Genomic DNA, 17,585 nt, shown 5'->3' with positions numbered 1-17,585 from the left:
TCGTATTATTTATTTATACTTGTTACAGTCCGAGTCTAATGAGCTAATCACGGACCAAAATACTTAAATAAAAATTAATATAATACACTTATCAGGCTCATATATGCCTCCAATACTACTATGTGGTCACCAACAACAACATATTACGGTATAATTCTCATTTATATTATGGTATATTAAATTTCATGCAATTATTTTGACAAAAAAAAACATAATTCTATCCACAAAAGAATTTTCTGTCAGGTTAAAAAAAAAAAATTATATATATATATATATATATATATATATATATATATATATATATATATATATATATATATCAATTTAGATCAATCATATCCATCCTTTTAGTATAATATATTCTAAAATGATCTCTTTTGACGAGACACAAGTCATACTAAAGAGGTCTTTCCGTGGGCTGGTTTGATAAAATGATGATGACCAAAGAAGAATAAGACAGGGGTTAGTTAATATTATAAATAACAAAAGGTGGGGGCTTTGGTAGAAAGTAACATATTTCATTTCCCAAAAAAGCCCATCTTTTCTGTTGTCTCCGCCGTCTCCGCAGTTGTGGGTGAGTTCTTCTTCCTCCTTTGGGCTTTACTTCTCCTCCCACTGAACCCATGGCGTCGCTCTCGAACACCTTCCCATCGTCCTTTTGTTCCCAATCCCGCTCTGGTTTGTTCGCCGCTCGGCCCCAAAGATGCCCCCTGTCGATTAGGAGGAGAGGGATCGCGTATGCTTCGTCCGGCTCTCCTCGTCGCTCGCTTGTCTGCGAAGCCGTCTCCGTGAAACCGCAGACGGAGATCGAACGCCTCAACATAGCTGAAGATGTGTCTCAGGTACTCTGAAACTTGCTTTCCTTCTGAACTCTGATTCGGTGGCTTGTGGTTGGAAATTTGTTGGATGAGGAAGAAAGATGAAGTCTTGCATTGTAATTTCCGTCCTTCTGCTTATCAGAATTATTTTGACTGGGTTGACTGGCTACAGATTTTTTCGTGGCAACTTGCGATGGTTGGTTGTAAAAAATAGATCTTGCTTGATGAGAAAATGGACTATATATTTTCCCCTTTTTATTATTATTATTATTATTTTTAATCTTGTGCGTTCTATATCTGAGTGAAAGAATAGTCGTTCTAATGCTTATATTATACCTTATGAAGATTGATTGCTTAGAGAATTTTTGTTCTCTCTTCCATCAATAGAGTTAGTTTAGTTAATAGTAGTCCCTAGATGTTAGCTCGTTGGAGGCTTCTTCTCCACCTCGGGGGAGCACTCATTAGAGGTGTCACTTCTCATATTTACAAAAGGGACTTCTTTTTACCGGTTCAAACAAGGAGATCCAGTCAGCCAAAAATGAAGGTGACTTGAGAGAGTTTTTACATGTGCATATTTTCTATACTTTTTGAGGTGATGCTGTTTTGACCACATCGTTATGCTTTTATTTTAACAGTGTGATGTCACATTGCATTATATCTCAATCCATGAATTTATGATTTAATGCTCCCATAGACATTAACTGTTTTAAGTTGTGTTTGGTTGCTTTCTTACAGCTTATAGGGAAGACACCAATGGTATATCTAAACAATATTGTAAAGGGGTGTGTTGCAAACATCGCTGCCAAACTAGAGATTATGGAACCTTGTTGCAGTGTTAAGGATAGGTACATTGTTCATTGTTTATTCTTATATTTTTCTGAGAAAATGTCTAAATATCTATGATGCTAATTTTTCAATTCATCTTCAGAATAGGGTATAGTATGATAGCCGATGCAGAGCAAAGGGGGGTTATAACTCCTGGGGAGGTAATTGGCTTTTTGTTCTTCTTTTCTTTGCTTGCTTACATATTTTTTTCCTTAAGCTAGTACTTATTTGCAGAGTGAAGGAGCAGTAAAAATGAGCAGGCTCTGATACAAGAGATTTTCCCATGGATTGATTGGTATAGGAACTTAAGGTTATCTGTAGAAAATTAGAGAAAAGTCCAATTCACCTGTAATTGCCTTTAATAGGAGTTGAACATGAAGTTGCAAAAACTAATTCAAATTTGCAGTATTTTTGGACAAGTCTTGATGGACTTTTTTCCACCAGGTCCTTCAACTGCCATTTATAATAGATAGAATAGTTAAGTAAATCATTTAACAGAATAGTTATGGAATTAACACTAGCAATTAAGGAACTAACTACAGAAATTTCATTGCTGAAAATTGGATATGGCCCTGGTATCCTGCAAAATTGTGCTGGATTAATTTTAGTTGCTGTAGATTTAAATGAATCTTCACCAGATACTTTATTTACCTTAGTTTTTTAGATACTCCAGTTTTTTCAGTTTCCTTGCCTTTTTCTCATGTTTAAACTTTTTGTTAGAGGACCTTATTTTAGTCAATCTTGTAAATCTGCCTCTTCAATGTCATTCCATTGTTACTGATTGATTTTTTTCTATTTTTTGCTTCTAAAGAGTATATTGGTGGAACCAACAAGTGGTAACACAGGGATTGGTCTTGCGTTCATTGCTGCTGCCAAAGGATACAAACTGATATTGACCATGCCTGCATCTATGAGCATTGAAAGACGAGTTCTGCTGAAAGCTTTTGGAGCAGAACTTGTCCTCACAGATTCTGCCAAGGGCATGAAGGGAGCAGTTCAAAAGGCAGAAGAGATCTTGAAGAGTACACCTAATGCTTATATGCTTCAACAATTTGACAATCCTGCAAATCCAAAGGTCACATTCTACCATGATTCTTTTACCCTAGTTTCATTTTTTTTTTTTTCAAATTCTGTATATTCTTGTGCAGATACATTATGAGTCTACTGGTCCAGAAATCTGGGAAGATACAAGAGGGAAGGTGGACATTTTTGTAGCTGGTGTTGGGACAGGTGGAACTATATCTGGAGTTGGTTGTTTTTTGAAGGAAAAAAATCCTAACATCAAGGTTCTTTTTCCTTTCTATTTTTCTCTTACCATTTTATGCTAAGTTTATCTTTGCATATGGAATTCCTACGTCTTGGTCTTGCTCGTTTCCAATTTCTTCAGGTCATTGGCATTGAGCCTTCTGAAAGCAACATTCTTTCAGGGGGAAAGCCTGGTATAAGCTAAGATTAAGTGGATCTAACCTGTTTTCTTTCAATCTTTTGTTTTATCCTGATAACCAGAAATTCTTATAATGTAGGTCCACACAAGATTCAAGGCATTGGAGCAGGTTTTGTACCAAGGAATTTGGACCTTGAAGTAGTTGATGAAATTTTGGAGGTATGAACTTGTCAAATTGCTTGTAATATTACTTGTTAGTGTTGATGTCAATGCTTCCATTTTTTCATCTGTTCACAGGTGATATTCTTTCCATGTATTTTCTTAATATTCCAAATTTAGGGCTAGATGAGGTACTCTTAATGATCTGAATACTTGGTGAGCCAGCTGGCCATCACGGATTGGTTCATTTGTTAGTCAGTGAATCTAATTCAACCTTTTCAGAGTCCATACCTATTTCCATTAATTCATTAAGCTTTTAACTTCTTTCCTCAAATCATAATTTTCTTCCTTGTCAGGAGACTCAGTACTACAGAAACTTATTTTATTCTTAAATTGTATTTTTTATGTTCTTAATTTTGAGATTAAAGGACTACAGTCTGGATGCTTCTGAATTTGCACTGGCAAATATATGCATGTATATCTATGTATATGTAAGTAACATGATAGGGGATGAGAGATATTTAATTAAGTGAAGGGTCAATGTTATGTCATATGGAGGATATTACACTTTTAACATGAATCTAATACAAAGCAAAGTTACAAGAAAGAAAGTATTTGAGTTTCCGCTTCATAGCTTTTGATTAATGGATTTTAAAGAGAGGAAATATATAGAACCATTTACAGAAAGGTTGATAAAGCTTGAAGTTGTATATAAATAAGTGGGAAGCTGGCAATTAGTTTCATGCATGTGTAGTTTATCATGCTTCTTTTCTTCTTTAGGGAGTTCTTTTAGCTCTTATTTTCAATTTTATAATTATTTTTCTCTCCAACTCCAACACTCAAGAGTCACAAGTATGAAACAATAACAATGATTTTATATGACCCTCCTGTCAGATTTTCTTCGATTCAAGGAAAAGAGAGGAAAGGAAGAGAGATTACTACTAAATTGAAGTTAAATTAGCTGCATAAAGTAACAGTTGAGTATTTAATCACGAGATCTAGCCTTACCAGCATCTACTTTTAGTGTGTTCTGAGACAATCTAATCTCGTCACCCCATACAATTCTATTAAGGGAGAGCTCTGAAATTCATCAAATACTACTCCGATTATATGCTCAATTTGCCTTACTTATATGACAACTATAGAACGACTCAGATACAAAGACTCAAAATTTGTCAGATATCAACTATACCAAGCTAGATCTAGGAATCACTTCATATCAGTCATCAATAGTAAAAAGGAATATGTCATTCCAGATGTTGCTGTTGAAATTGGTTTCCTGTTGTTATAGTAGTTAATTACTAGTTATAGTAAGTTAGGTTTAATATTTTAGCTCACAATTTGACCTAGAGAACACAAATCCTTCCTATTCAAGCTGTTGATCTATTCTTGACTTTCTCTGGTGATGGCCAAATACAGAAACTATATTTGATGAATTTCAGAAAGGTTAACTTTAGATAAACATAGGCTTAAAGATTTAAGCAGCTAGTAAGCTCATTGGCCATGTGTGTAGTGTTTTTTTAATCATTTGTGCTTATTTTACAACAGATATCAAGTGATGAAGCTGTTGAAACTGCAAAACAGTTAGCTCTCCAAGAAGGATTGCTGGTATGCATAGTTTTTGTTTGATAAGTTTGATTCAGGTTCTTGATGTACTACATTGTTTATTTTTATTGCATGTTCATGACCATTCTAAGAAACATTTTGATTATCCTACCATGGAGGCATATCACTGGTATCTCATGTCATAGTTTCATGGTGTTTTCTTGCTGGTAAACTTACTGAAGAATGAGCCAATAGTTATTGAAAAGTTGTGATTGATTCAGTTGATGCTTTAGGCTTGTTGAATCTTTTCCTTCCATTATGCTTGCAGATATTGTAAAATTTCTTGCTGACTATGTGACATATTCCTACTTGATAATTGTGATTTTAAACAAGGATTTAAAAATCAAACAACTGGGCCGTACCAACCAGTATTCATATGTACGATCAAGTTTCGGCATCTGTACCAAATAATTTTGTGCTGTCAGGACTGGATAATTTTGTGCTCTCATTTATAGTTATCATAACCGGATCAAAAAGTGACCTGAACAAGCCTTGGGTTATTGGGCCACTGATCAGATCGGTGGGTCAACTGGTTAAACCTCATGTTTAATTAAAAAAAAATTTAAAATGATAAATAATAAAAATATAAAAATTAAATTTTTTTAAAAATGATTTTATACAAATAAAAATAAAACTTCAGTTGCATTAAGAATGACAAAAATGATAGCATCAATAAACATTTAAATATAAATGTTTATCCATAGCATATAACAAAATATAGTGTAGAACCAGTCAAGGTATGCAATTTCGAATAATACCACTTGGTACAGGCGGTACGTACCGGTCCGTCAACTGATTGGTACACGGATTGCCCGTTACCTGACGGAACGATATATATATATATATATATATATATATATATATATATTTATTTATTTATTTATAAAAGGCAACGTCGCATCGCCCCGCTTGGGAGAAGAGAGAGCCGACGTCGTCGAATTATATATATATATATATATATATATATATATATATATATATATATATATATATATATATATATACCGAGCAGTATACCGAACGGTATACCACTCGGTATACAATATCGTACTGTACCGAGCAATCGTCGAAACTTCAGTACAGTATGAAATTGCGAACCTGGAACCAGTTGTTGATGAAGGACATGACATAACCTTTCTTTTACAAAATATGAAATATTGTTTATTATTATGGCACAACTATTTGAGTAACAACTAAAATTAATATTATTCATCCATGATAGGTTTCACTAAGATTAACAAAAGAGATGAGAGCAATCAATTATTAAAATATGTATGCATGATGAAAGAACATTAAGATGGATGCTAAGCAAAATTGAAGGTAAGGCTAAACCTAATTTATTTCTAACGTTAACTTTAATTTTATGATTGACATAAATACCCTCTTAAATAAATAATAAAAAATTTATGTCAAGGGTATTAAGTAATCTCCCATTGGATTACAAAACCAATTCAATTTTATGTAACCTGCCTGCTTCCTGCGAGTTATCAATTGGTTCATTCCAGTTTTTTTAATACATCCGATCCAATAGGTGAATCAGACTGGTTAATTGTCCGATTCATGGTTTTTCTGGTTTGACCACCTGGTTCAATTTGTTTATGATAACTGTGGCTTGATTCGAGACCAAGCTTACCATCTAGTATGATTACCATATCAGGGTACCATTGTTAGTACCTCTATCATTTTTTTTTTACAACCTTTGACAACTTCTTGGATGATTACCATATCAGGGTGCTTTCATCAGTACATGTATCATTTTCTTTTTACAACCTTTGATGGCTATCTTTTTTGTTTTACTCTTTTGCTACTCTCTCTATCTCCCCCATGATTTCTAAGTTTCTTCACACCTCTCTGTTACCCTCATGACCTTTTTGTTGCTAATGCACTTCTTCCTCCACCTCTGGTACTTGTCGGCCTCATCCCCTTTTTCCTCCACTTTTTCTCATCCTTTTTTTCCTTCTTCATTAGTCCTCTTCTCCCTCTTGCCTCCCCACTCTTGGTTTAGAGTAATATCGATTAGTGTTGAGCACAGTTATCATAATCGGACCGTACCAGGTGGTCAGACCAAAAAAATTGGAAACCAAAACATTAATCAATCCGATTCACATCAAATGTGTTGAAAAACCTAAATGAACCAATTGACCCAGTTGGTTTTTAGATAACCCGTGTGAACTGATTGGGTTACATAAGACCATTCCAGTTTTGTAATATAGTGGAAGAGTGCTCAAATACCCTTGACTTATATCTTTTTATTATTTACTTAAGAGGGTATTTATGTCAATAATAAAATTAAGTTTAATGTTAGAAATAAAATAGGTTTAGCCTTACCTTCCTCCCTGTAGCCACCTCTCCATTCACTTTGCCTGATGGTCATTTATTTTGTGCTCTTACTTCCCGTGTGGTAAGTTTTAATTTTGCATAGCATCCATCTTAATGTTCTTTCATTCTTTCATTCCTTTTGTTAATTCCGGTGAAACCTATGATAAGTAGTATTAGTTTCTTATGTTGCATTGAGCTTATTTGTTTATTTAATTATTATATACTCAAATTGTTGTGTCATGATACCAAATAATATTTTATATTTTGGAAAAGAAAGATTATATCATGTTCTCGGTCAACAACTGGTTCTACACCTTTTATCTCCTCATCAACTGGTTATACATTTTATATTTTGTTATACGTTATAGATAAGCATTTATGTTTATAACGTTTGTTGATATTATTATTTTTTTCATTATAAATACAATTGATGTTTTACTTTCATTTATATAAAATTATTTATTACTAAGTTATTAATATTTTATATTTTTTACTATATATAATTTTAATTTATATATTTTTTAAATTATTTTTAAATTAAAAATGCTATTTGATCGATTGGTCCGACCAGTGACCCAAGGCTTGATCAGGTCACATCCTGGCATGGTTCTAATAACTATGGTGCTATGTGTTATAATATCGGTCCATGTCGAACTTGTACTGCTGAAACTGAACCAAGTTTTTAAACCTTGCTTTGAAGGTCTCTTTACATTCATGTTGAGATGCATATTCTCCATCATGGAGCTAAACCTGTAGATACCATCCAATGAAACTGGATTGCTCTTATTGAATTCTTTGTATTCATGCATACTTGTTATAAAGGTATCCGCTTATTCTGGAATCAATCAGGATAGGAAAAATTCTCCAAAGCATTATATTCACATTGTTCAAATTCTTCAGAAAACTAGTAATTTGTGAAATCTCGTGACAGACATGTCTAGCTTGGGAGGTTTTGTAGGGCAAGAGTGGAAGTGGATTTTTGGAGAATTTAGACTTCTTATTATTTCATGAATGGTCAAATTTTTTGGTAGATGAAATTGCATAACAAATCTCATATGATTTCATGTAAAATAAAATGTTGATGCTCCAACATGATTTAGATCCAAGGAAATTCAAGTTTTGAACCAAATTTACTATTTTGCTATAAGGATGTGTAGAAATTTTATTGTCTAGTAAACAATTGTAAAAAGTATGGAAGTCGTGCGAAGATAAAAGTAGCACAAAGAAATAGATAATAATGATAAATTAAGAAGGGGAAAGTTATACAAGGTAAGAAAGGGAATGCTTAGGTTTTGTTAAGTTTCACTTTTGTTCCTAGTAGTCACACCTAGGATTTTAGTCTCCCATTAAATATGCCTCACATGTGATGATGAATCACACCATGTAAAAGAAAGAAACACAAATTACCTCATAGCTTGATCAGAGTTCACCTTACCGGTTTGTACTAGTGTATCGACCGGCCAACGGTATGGTATGTAACATTGTGTATCGACGTATCGTGTGTCGGTGCAGCAAGCACATTGACGACATGAAAAAATGGCCAAAAATAACTCTTAAAATCCTGAAAAATAAAAAAAATAGATTAGGGGTTTTTAGGTTGGAAATAAATATAAATTTAGTATAATTTTAGCAAAAATAATCTTAATTAGGAAAGAATAGTGACACATCTTTTTTAGGCTTTAAGAAGTAGCTTTATGGTATATTTCGAATCGTCCTTCCGTTGATATTGAATTATCTACAAAGAAATGATTTAAATTGTTAGATTATTTGTTAAGCAACTTAAACTTTAAGGTTCAAATGAATCAAGTAATCGATCAACAGATATACCTAGTTCAACCATAAAAAAAAGGGACTTCACGGGCGGTAGATCGAAGTCCTTGATCTTATATATCTGTATATCAATTTCATATGTTTGTCGAACCCAATCCTGAAATGGATCCCATGATATAGTATATTGATACACTGTATGCAATTAGTTTAGCAATATGGGATACACCGTATCCCATGATCTTTAGCAATGCGGTGATGATTGTAGTTTGATCATCGTGAACCACACGTGTTCGAGACGGCTCCTGAGGCAAGTACGATTGTGGGATGTATTGGTACGGATGTTGGAGAATGCTGGAACTCCTACTTTTGCCACTGATCTATTGCTTTGTATCATAAGATCGATCACCGTACTGCTCCTCGAAGAAGAATGACCAACTATGACCGTACTACTATTGGTTGCAAGATTCTTCATAATACGACGGTTGTGAATACGGCGAGCATCGCTTTGTGCCTATGTCGTGTTGGCTCTATCGCATCTGCTTAAAATCATCTACTGCCTTCCCTTTCCTCTTCTATATATAAACTTGATCAGTACTTCATCGAACTCCATGATCTGAATCTTGGATGGCATGCATAAAATACTGCTCTTTGGTCCATACACCACCCTTAAACTGTGTAGATGGGGTCAGCAACTCCCCAACGTTGCAGTCATCATCGGTTGAGGCACTGCTGTCTACTTCATTACTATGTATTCAGACCGAGCGGGGTGATGAATACGATAGAAAAGGTGTCTCGTCATTTGATTTGATTCTTTCCAATGGTGAGATTGATGTTATCGTGCTAGCCTTTGCCTTTGCACATTGGGCGAATGACTGTGATGGTTGGGGGTCTCTAGTTTCTCGAGTAGTTTGACTCAATGCTGTCCTACTCCTTCCACCATGTTCTAATCGAGGGCGATCTTCCTCTTGCTGGGGATGTGCTTCATCTTCTTCTATTGTCTCGGTAATAAAACACGAAGAACGTGGAGGATCTTTCGCATCTTCAAGTTGAGGATCCTCTTGGTTCTTCGATGCTTTGACCCACTCTAACAGTAACTGTGAATTTTTGTTGTAGCATTGGAGGTTGATGGGATCAATGCTTGGTTCCTCTAGCTCTTTACCCAGCTTGGCACACCACAAGTTTAGCCGCATATTTTAGTGGATATATAATAGTTTCTCCAACCATCTATATGGTAGTCAATTGCGGACCTTCGTGTGAATCGATGCGAACCTTGACCAGCTACGTTTGCAACCATTCGATGTTGTCGTATACGAAAGCACACAAACAACAACCTTAAATTTGGTTCGTCCCCTTCAAATTGTAGCCACCACTCGACTGCAAAAAAATATAAATTGGACTTTATTAGCATAACAAATACAACAGCAATAACAAAGCCATAAGTCCCAACTATTTGTGGTTGGCTACATGGATCTTTTGCTGCCATTTAGATTTGTAAAAAGTCATATGTTTAGTTAAGTTCAGAGTACTTAAATATTTATTTATTATTTCTATTTAAGTCTTTTTAAGTCTTCCTCTACCTCTCCTCATATCACTAACATTAATTATTTTATATCTTTTGACTATCACATTCAGAGGTTTTCTCAGCATATGTCTATATCATCTTAAATGATTATCTCTTATCTTATCTTATCTTCTATTGAAGTGATACCTAGTTGTTCACGAATAAAAGTATTTTTTTTTCTATCTTTCCTAGTAACTTCACATATTCATCTCAACATTCCCATTTCAACAACACAAATTATATATATATATATATATATATATATATATATATATATATATTTTAATGAACCCAACACTCGGATCCATAAAGCGTTGTTGGTTTTATAACTGTTTTATAAATTTTTTCTTTTAGTCTCAAAGGTATTTGACGATCACTCAAGACTCTTGATGCTCGTCGCTATTTTTCCAATCCTATTTTTATTTTATGAATAATATCTTCATCGATTTTTCTATCTTATTAAATAATTGATCCAAGATACTTAAAAATTTTACTTAAAAGAACTTCTTGTCCATCCAATATAACTATATTCTCTTATCTATTTTTAGACTCACTAAAATTATATTTTATATATTCATTCTTAATTCTACTTAATCTAAAACCTTTAGTTTCTAAGGCTTGTCTCCATAGTTCAAGTTTATAATTAATTTCACTTAGGCTTATATCAACTAAGACAATATTATCAGCAAATAATATACACCAATTAGGTCTATTATGTAAATGACTAGTAAGTTTATCTATTATTAATATAAAAAGGTAGGGATTTAATGCGGATCCTTGGTGTAATTCTATGCCAATAGAAAACTCACTAGACACACTCCTTATATTATTAGCATAACAAATAATTAATCTCAAATATAGTTTATAATCAACATGTGTAACTTTCCCTTATCAAGATCTATATAGTAACGTTACGATATAGGCTATGTCGTTGGAGAGTGAACTGATTGTTTCCCAGAATAATTGACCCTTCATAGTAGTATCGATAGTATTTGGCAAGAGTTAATATGTAACATTTCTTAGTGCCGATAATAAATCTGATCGTGTTCCGAGACTATACTGAAATTGAATGGTCGAATTTAGATAATTTGCTACAAGACAAATAATTTCATTAGTAAGAATTTTTTAAATATTGAAAAATAATTAAATTACACCAAATATGAATTTACATGCATTATGGATGTCTTGCTCCATATGAACTTCGGTCCTGTGATTGATGATCTGTAAGTATTGCTCAGCCTTAAAATCATCTATAAATGTTTTCTTGATCTCCTCTCTTGCTGTAATAAGCATTTGTCTAAGATAAAACATTTGGGGGCACTTGTCCATATTGACCTTACAGAGGACAATATAAAGTGGTTCCACTCTTATTATAATTTCATTCACGGTGTCCCAAAATCTAGTAGAAAGAATAGCCTTTTTCACCTTTTTTCCAATGCTCGATCTCGAATACTTGGAATTGGACCATTCCTGTAAGGTGACCATTGCCTTGAGATATTCTCTCTTTTATTGTATTGACTTTAAGGCAATGAAATTTGTAGCAAATTTAGTGACTTCGTGTCGAAGTATCTCACCATTTGTATACTTTTGTGATTTGCATTAAAGAATGGACTTAATGATGATTATATATAAACTTTGTGATCGATTGTAACCGAGCTACACACTTGCTGACTGATAGTAGCTCGCTACTATCTTTTAGCATTATATCTATGCAATAAGCTACATATAGAGTCGAAAATAATAATTTTCTTTTCTTTATCAATTGTAAATCGGCCTACTTAAAATTGGCTTCATTGTCAATGACTATCTGGATAATATACTATGGTTTAATCTCCTTTATCATAGCGTCCATTAGGTTTTTAGTACAGTTTGCATCTTGAATATTGTCGGAAACATTAACTAATAAATGAAAAACCACTCGTCTGTTGCGATACTCAAGAAAATTGATAACATTCATTCTTGTTGGTCTTGTCCAATTGTCACACGTTAGTGTCACCTCATATTTGTCTTATTGACACTTGAAGAATTTGATCCAATTGTTTAATTTTGTCATATTTTTATTTAAATATACGTCGTAGATCGCCCTCAGTGTTGGAAGTTAATACCCGAGGCAGCCTTTTGAATAGAGGAGACTATGCTTTGAAAATATGGACCTTAGGCTGTGTTTATCATAATCCTATGGAAGTTGGACCATTTAGCTATTGCCTTCCTAATATCCCACTTCTTCTTTTTTTGTATATATATCGTCAATCCATGTCTACTTTGCAATTTGTGGATGATAGGTTTGCGGATCAATATCAATAATATCTGGTGCTGATCTCCTACCAAGTCCTTTGATAAATCCACGGATTCTACCTTGTCTCATGCTTACCAATCCGACTCAACTGAGGAAGGGCAGTTGACTACCTCATGCTAGCCGACCTTTGGAATCCCTATGGCGTAGACCGACTACCTCTATCATATTTTCATTGTGAGTCAGCTCATTGATGCCACATTGCTTCCTCGTATATGTACTGATGCTCTGGTGATACATGAATGTCAGCTCTGAGATCCGGGTTGATATCAACCCTCATATTCATCATAAATCGATTTATGCATAGCCCTAATGTATTCTTCCTCATCTCTTGTCTTCTTTTTAATTGTATCTTCCTTTGCTTGTTGTAACTTGTCTTAAAATGATTTACGAACCTCCGTCGGAACTTTCTTTCTACAACATCGGGATACCTGTCGACCAAATACATCTTCACTTGGGTGATTCCTCTACCCTTGCCGATGTAGCTACAATAAATGCACTACCAATGATGATGATTCCCGTCTATCTTTTGGGTATGATCCCTAGTGCCATCATGTGTTTGTTCCTTTGGTGCTATATTCCTACCAAGATTGAATCAAATAAATGAGCTACGATTAGCCCTTATTTGAAATAACAAGGTGTGATTATATATAATAAATCATACTTTGCCACTATAAACATGTCAATCAACCTATTCGGCATTAAATATATAGAATTGACTCTCTATAGGTCAAATTATGATGAATTCACAATTAAAAACACTAATTACTCGCTAATTAGCCCTCTTTTACCACAATAAACATGTCAAACACTAATAATTATTAAATACATAAAATTATCCCAATAAAAGGGTTAAATAATGATAAATTTATCACTAAATATACTAATTACAGCATTATAAAACTTAATTAAATACTAATTAATCTTATTTTACCACTATAAATATATCAAATATCCTAAGAGGCATTAAATACGTAAATTTGATCCAATATAGATCAAATTTTATTGAAATCATCATTAAATACACTAATTCCACCATTAATATAGTTAATTACTCCCTAATTATTTCACTTTCACCACTATAAACATGTCAAACATTCTAACAGACATTAAAGAAATTTAATTGACCCAATATGAATTAAATTTTGATTAAATGTATTGAAAATTATATTAATCACAGCATTAATATAGTTAATTAATCATTAATTAATCCTTTTTCACTACTATAAACATGTCAAACATTCTAATAGGTATTAGAGACATTGAATTGATTGAATATGGGTTAAATTTTGATTAAATCATCATTAAAACCACTAATCATGATATTAAAAAAAACTTAATTAAAATCTAATTAAACCCATTATACCATCATAAACATGTAAATCACCTTAATATGCATGAAAGACAAAGATCTAAATCATTAAGTGTCTAATTAAAAAAAAAAACCAGTATTAAACACACTAATCTCAACATTAAATGCCTTAATTACTCCCTAATTAGCACTATTCCACCGTCATAAACACCTTAAACTACATACTAGACATGGAGAACATATAATAGGCTTAATCATCTCATAAATCATCAAAAATCTAGAAAAAAATACATATATTTCATTAGAGAGTTCTTCCTCGAACTTAGGTGTTAATCGTCTCTAATTAACCTCCCAAGCTTGATCCAATCCACATATCATAGCTTTGTAGATTTCAAAAGAGTGCAAATGAGAATATGAGAGAAATATATGAGTGAGAAAGTAATTGAGAGAGTAGACGAGTTAGAAAGCGTGAAAGAGGAGAGAATGAGGGGGTAGAAAGGGTTTAAAAACTTTAGATCTGGTTCAAATGGTCAAATGGACCGTTTGAATTCAACAAATCCCAGCCATTGATTGGTATCGGTCAAAATCCGACCGTTACTGATAGGTACTGGTTAGTAACAGTCGGATTTCGACCGTTCCAACTTATATAGACCCCATATCAGGCGATATGGGGTCCCCTATTATGGACCGCCCAATATAGGGTGGTTCACGTGCCTGTCTTCTGTCCGACTGATACATACCTCACGATATAGGTCAGCATAGTGAACCATGAGCTTAATACATCTGCATCATCATCAAAGTGTTTGGTGTTGATATATGCTTATAAGTCTTCTGTGATGGAAGGACTTTCTAAAATTACTAATTATTACTCTTTAAAGGTCCTATCTAAATAGGACATTTAGATCTTTCGAAAGCATTCATCGCTATGGAGCTCTACCAAAGTAATGCATATCAAAACTAATAATAGAAAATAAGAATATGACTAAAATAGGACTCCAGTGAAGAAAATTCATCCAAATTACCAAAAAGACATTTATAATTAAACCTATGTTCCTTAGCATCTAGTTTCAATCTTGAAATCACATTTACTCCTACATCATGAGGTCCATTTACTGTTAAAAAGATTCTCATCCTTTCCAATAAAAAACAAGAAATAAATATCCAAACCACAGCTACCAATACTGCTGCTTTGTTAAAAAGATATAATGGACGTACCATCTTGGCTATCAGGTGTTAAAAAGTTGAAGGAGTGCATTGCAGCACAAATATATGAATGCAGAGTTGAAAGTGGTGACAGTCATAGTTGATTTGGATTTTAATTATCTTAATTTATGTTAACTTTTTTTTACTAAACAAATATGTGCACTATGTGCTGCTAGAAATGTTAGATGAGATCTAGCCAGTTCCAAACTTTGGGATGCTTCCTCTTACAATAAGTTTCTATAATATCCAATATGACCTTATTTTCATATCAGTGTGGGTTCTCTAGAGTCTAGAGTCATTTAATCAACAAGGTGTCTTGCGGTTGGTGTCTAAGCAATGCTTGTTAATATCTGATGTTTCTTGTGCAGGTTGGTATTTCTTCAGGAGCAGCAGCAGCTGCTGCCATGAAAGTTGCAAGGAGACCAGAAAATGCTGGGAAACTTATAGCGGTATGTCAAATTTTGTTTGTCTGTTCATTCTGTATGATGTTCTTATAGTTGAATGTGGACAAGGAAACACTGTTCATGACTATGGAACCACGAGAATATTGACAAATCCCAAAGCAAAATAACTCCCTAATGGAAGAGAAATACTTGTCACGTTTCTTTCAAAATTGTTTTCAAGTATCTCTTGATCAAGGTTATAAAGTACATAATTAATGTGCTCGTGTGGGTACAAACACCTAGTTCTACAGTAGTGCTTAGAGAAATTTGGTGATATTATCCAGTACGTTGTTTAAGTTTGGCTTCTTTTTAAATTGCATCTAGAAGCTCAGAGGGATGATCTGAGATCTAAATTTTTTTGTATCCACATGTTACCAGAAACATGCTTTAGATACCAAGACATCATGTGATTCGGTCTGTTGTGCGAATTTGTGTGAAGTTTGCACATGTATTTATGCAGTATTTGTTATAACGTGGTTTTGTTTATGCATAAATGTTCTGACGTAAATTTTAGGCATACTTGCATATCTCTTCTTATAAAGTTCAGTACATTTTTGTTTCTGTACCTGCTTCCATTCCTTTGATCTGATTCCGGGCTCAAAATCAAACTAAATTGACTTTTCATTATATCACATAAATATGTCGAATATTTTTTTAATCTATTTTCATCAAAATATTATAACCACCTTGTTTTCTGTTTAGGTTGTATTCCCAAGCTTTGGCGAGAGGTACCTTTCCTCTGTCCTTTTCCAGTCGATACGAGATGAATGCGAGAAGATGCAACCAGAGCCCTGAAGTAAATTTCTATGGTGTGTATCTTGGATATTCATATTAATTCAAACATTAATTGGGGTGCAAGACACAAGATTCTAATTAAGAAATAAAGTACTTGCACTACCATCAATCTTAATTGCATTGGCTATTGCAACAACAGAAACAAGTTGAGAAGCTTTTACTTGTAATCATGAGTTATTTTCCACACAATCTTGGCATAAAATAGAGCATTTGGGTCTATGAGCTGAGCAAGAATTATGTTTACCACCTTTGAGTTCAGACAACATGGACAATGTGGATTTCTTGCAACACAGCCATCATGGAAGCTGCTGCTTCTCTAAATGTGTGGGTATTGTTACATCATCTTGCATTGTGGAGCTTCATGCACTTGTTTAAGCAGCATTCATCAAACTCAGAACAAGGTGACACTGCGATGTCTCATATAAGTTATAACATCATACTTAGGTTGTCTTTGTTTTACCTTGTTAATTTGAGTCCTGTAATCTATGAGCTTGAAAAAACTCATGGAAAACTGTCTTTGGCAAAGCTTATGACTGAATGATGTGTCATTTATAATCCTGTATCCAATTAATCTTTTTCCCCCCAATATATTCAAGCAATATATGCAGCCATTGGCCCCATCTAAGTTTTCTGTTCCCTCTGAGTTGTCCAAGTCTTTCTATCTTACGTGGTCTGAAATTTCAATTTCAGATTTATACCGGTCATTGATCAGATCGGACAAACAAACGTATCGACATATTTGATGGCACCGAGGAGGATAGGAAAAGAAAGAGGAGCCAGACGAAGAGGAATGAACTACGGTGGGAAGAAGCCTCAGACAAAAGCATGCAAGGAAAACCTTTGTCCGTATGTTAGTTCATGTCCGATCGATAAAATATCGTGAGAGTTGGTGGTCAATGGACCAATAGCGTAACATACATGACACATGCCGACATGCAACCTTTAGCCTAACAGATCTCTCTCGCTCTCTCTCTCGTTAATATATATATATATATATATGTATTATATATATCGAAAAGAGTAAACTTTATGGAAAGTGAATCCACTGCATGTGTTTGTCTCCACATGTACATTTGTCTCCACTCCGAAGCTTCTGCT

At 33.9% G+C, this 17,585-nt stretch overlaps 1 protein-coding gene across 1 annotated transcript; it reads left to right on the top strand.

Moving 5' to 3' along the window:
- Nucleotides 1-509: 509 nt before the first annotated feature.
- On the top strand, nucleotides 510-16,706 carry LOC135674110 (cysteine synthase-like). Its single transcript, XM_065183588.1, has 10 exons — nucleotides 510-842; nucleotides 1,554-1,663; nucleotides 1,747-1,804; nucleotides 2,455-2,718; nucleotides 2,792-2,929; nucleotides 3,031-3,082; nucleotides 3,167-3,246; nucleotides 4,735-4,794; nucleotides 15,618-15,698; nucleotides 16,395-16,706. The coding sequence occupies exons 1-10, from the start codon at nucleotides 624-626 to the stop codon at nucleotides 16,485-16,487; spliced, it is 1,155 nt and encodes a 384-aa protein (XP_065039660.1). The 5' UTR covers nucleotides 510-623; the 3' UTR covers nucleotides 16,488-16,706.
- The last annotated feature ends 879 nt before the right edge of the window (nucleotides 16,707-17,585 follow it).

Source organism: Musa acuminata, chromosome BXJ1-5 (genome assembly GCF_036884655.1).
Source record: "Musa acuminata AAA Group cultivar baxijiao chromosome BXJ1-5, Cavendish_Baxijiao_AAA, whole genome shotgun sequence".
Taxonomy (NCBI): domain Eukaryota; kingdom Viridiplantae; phylum Streptophyta; class Magnoliopsida; order Zingiberales; family Musaceae; genus Musa; species Musa acuminata.
This window is presented reverse-complemented; position numbering and strand designations above follow the sequence as displayed.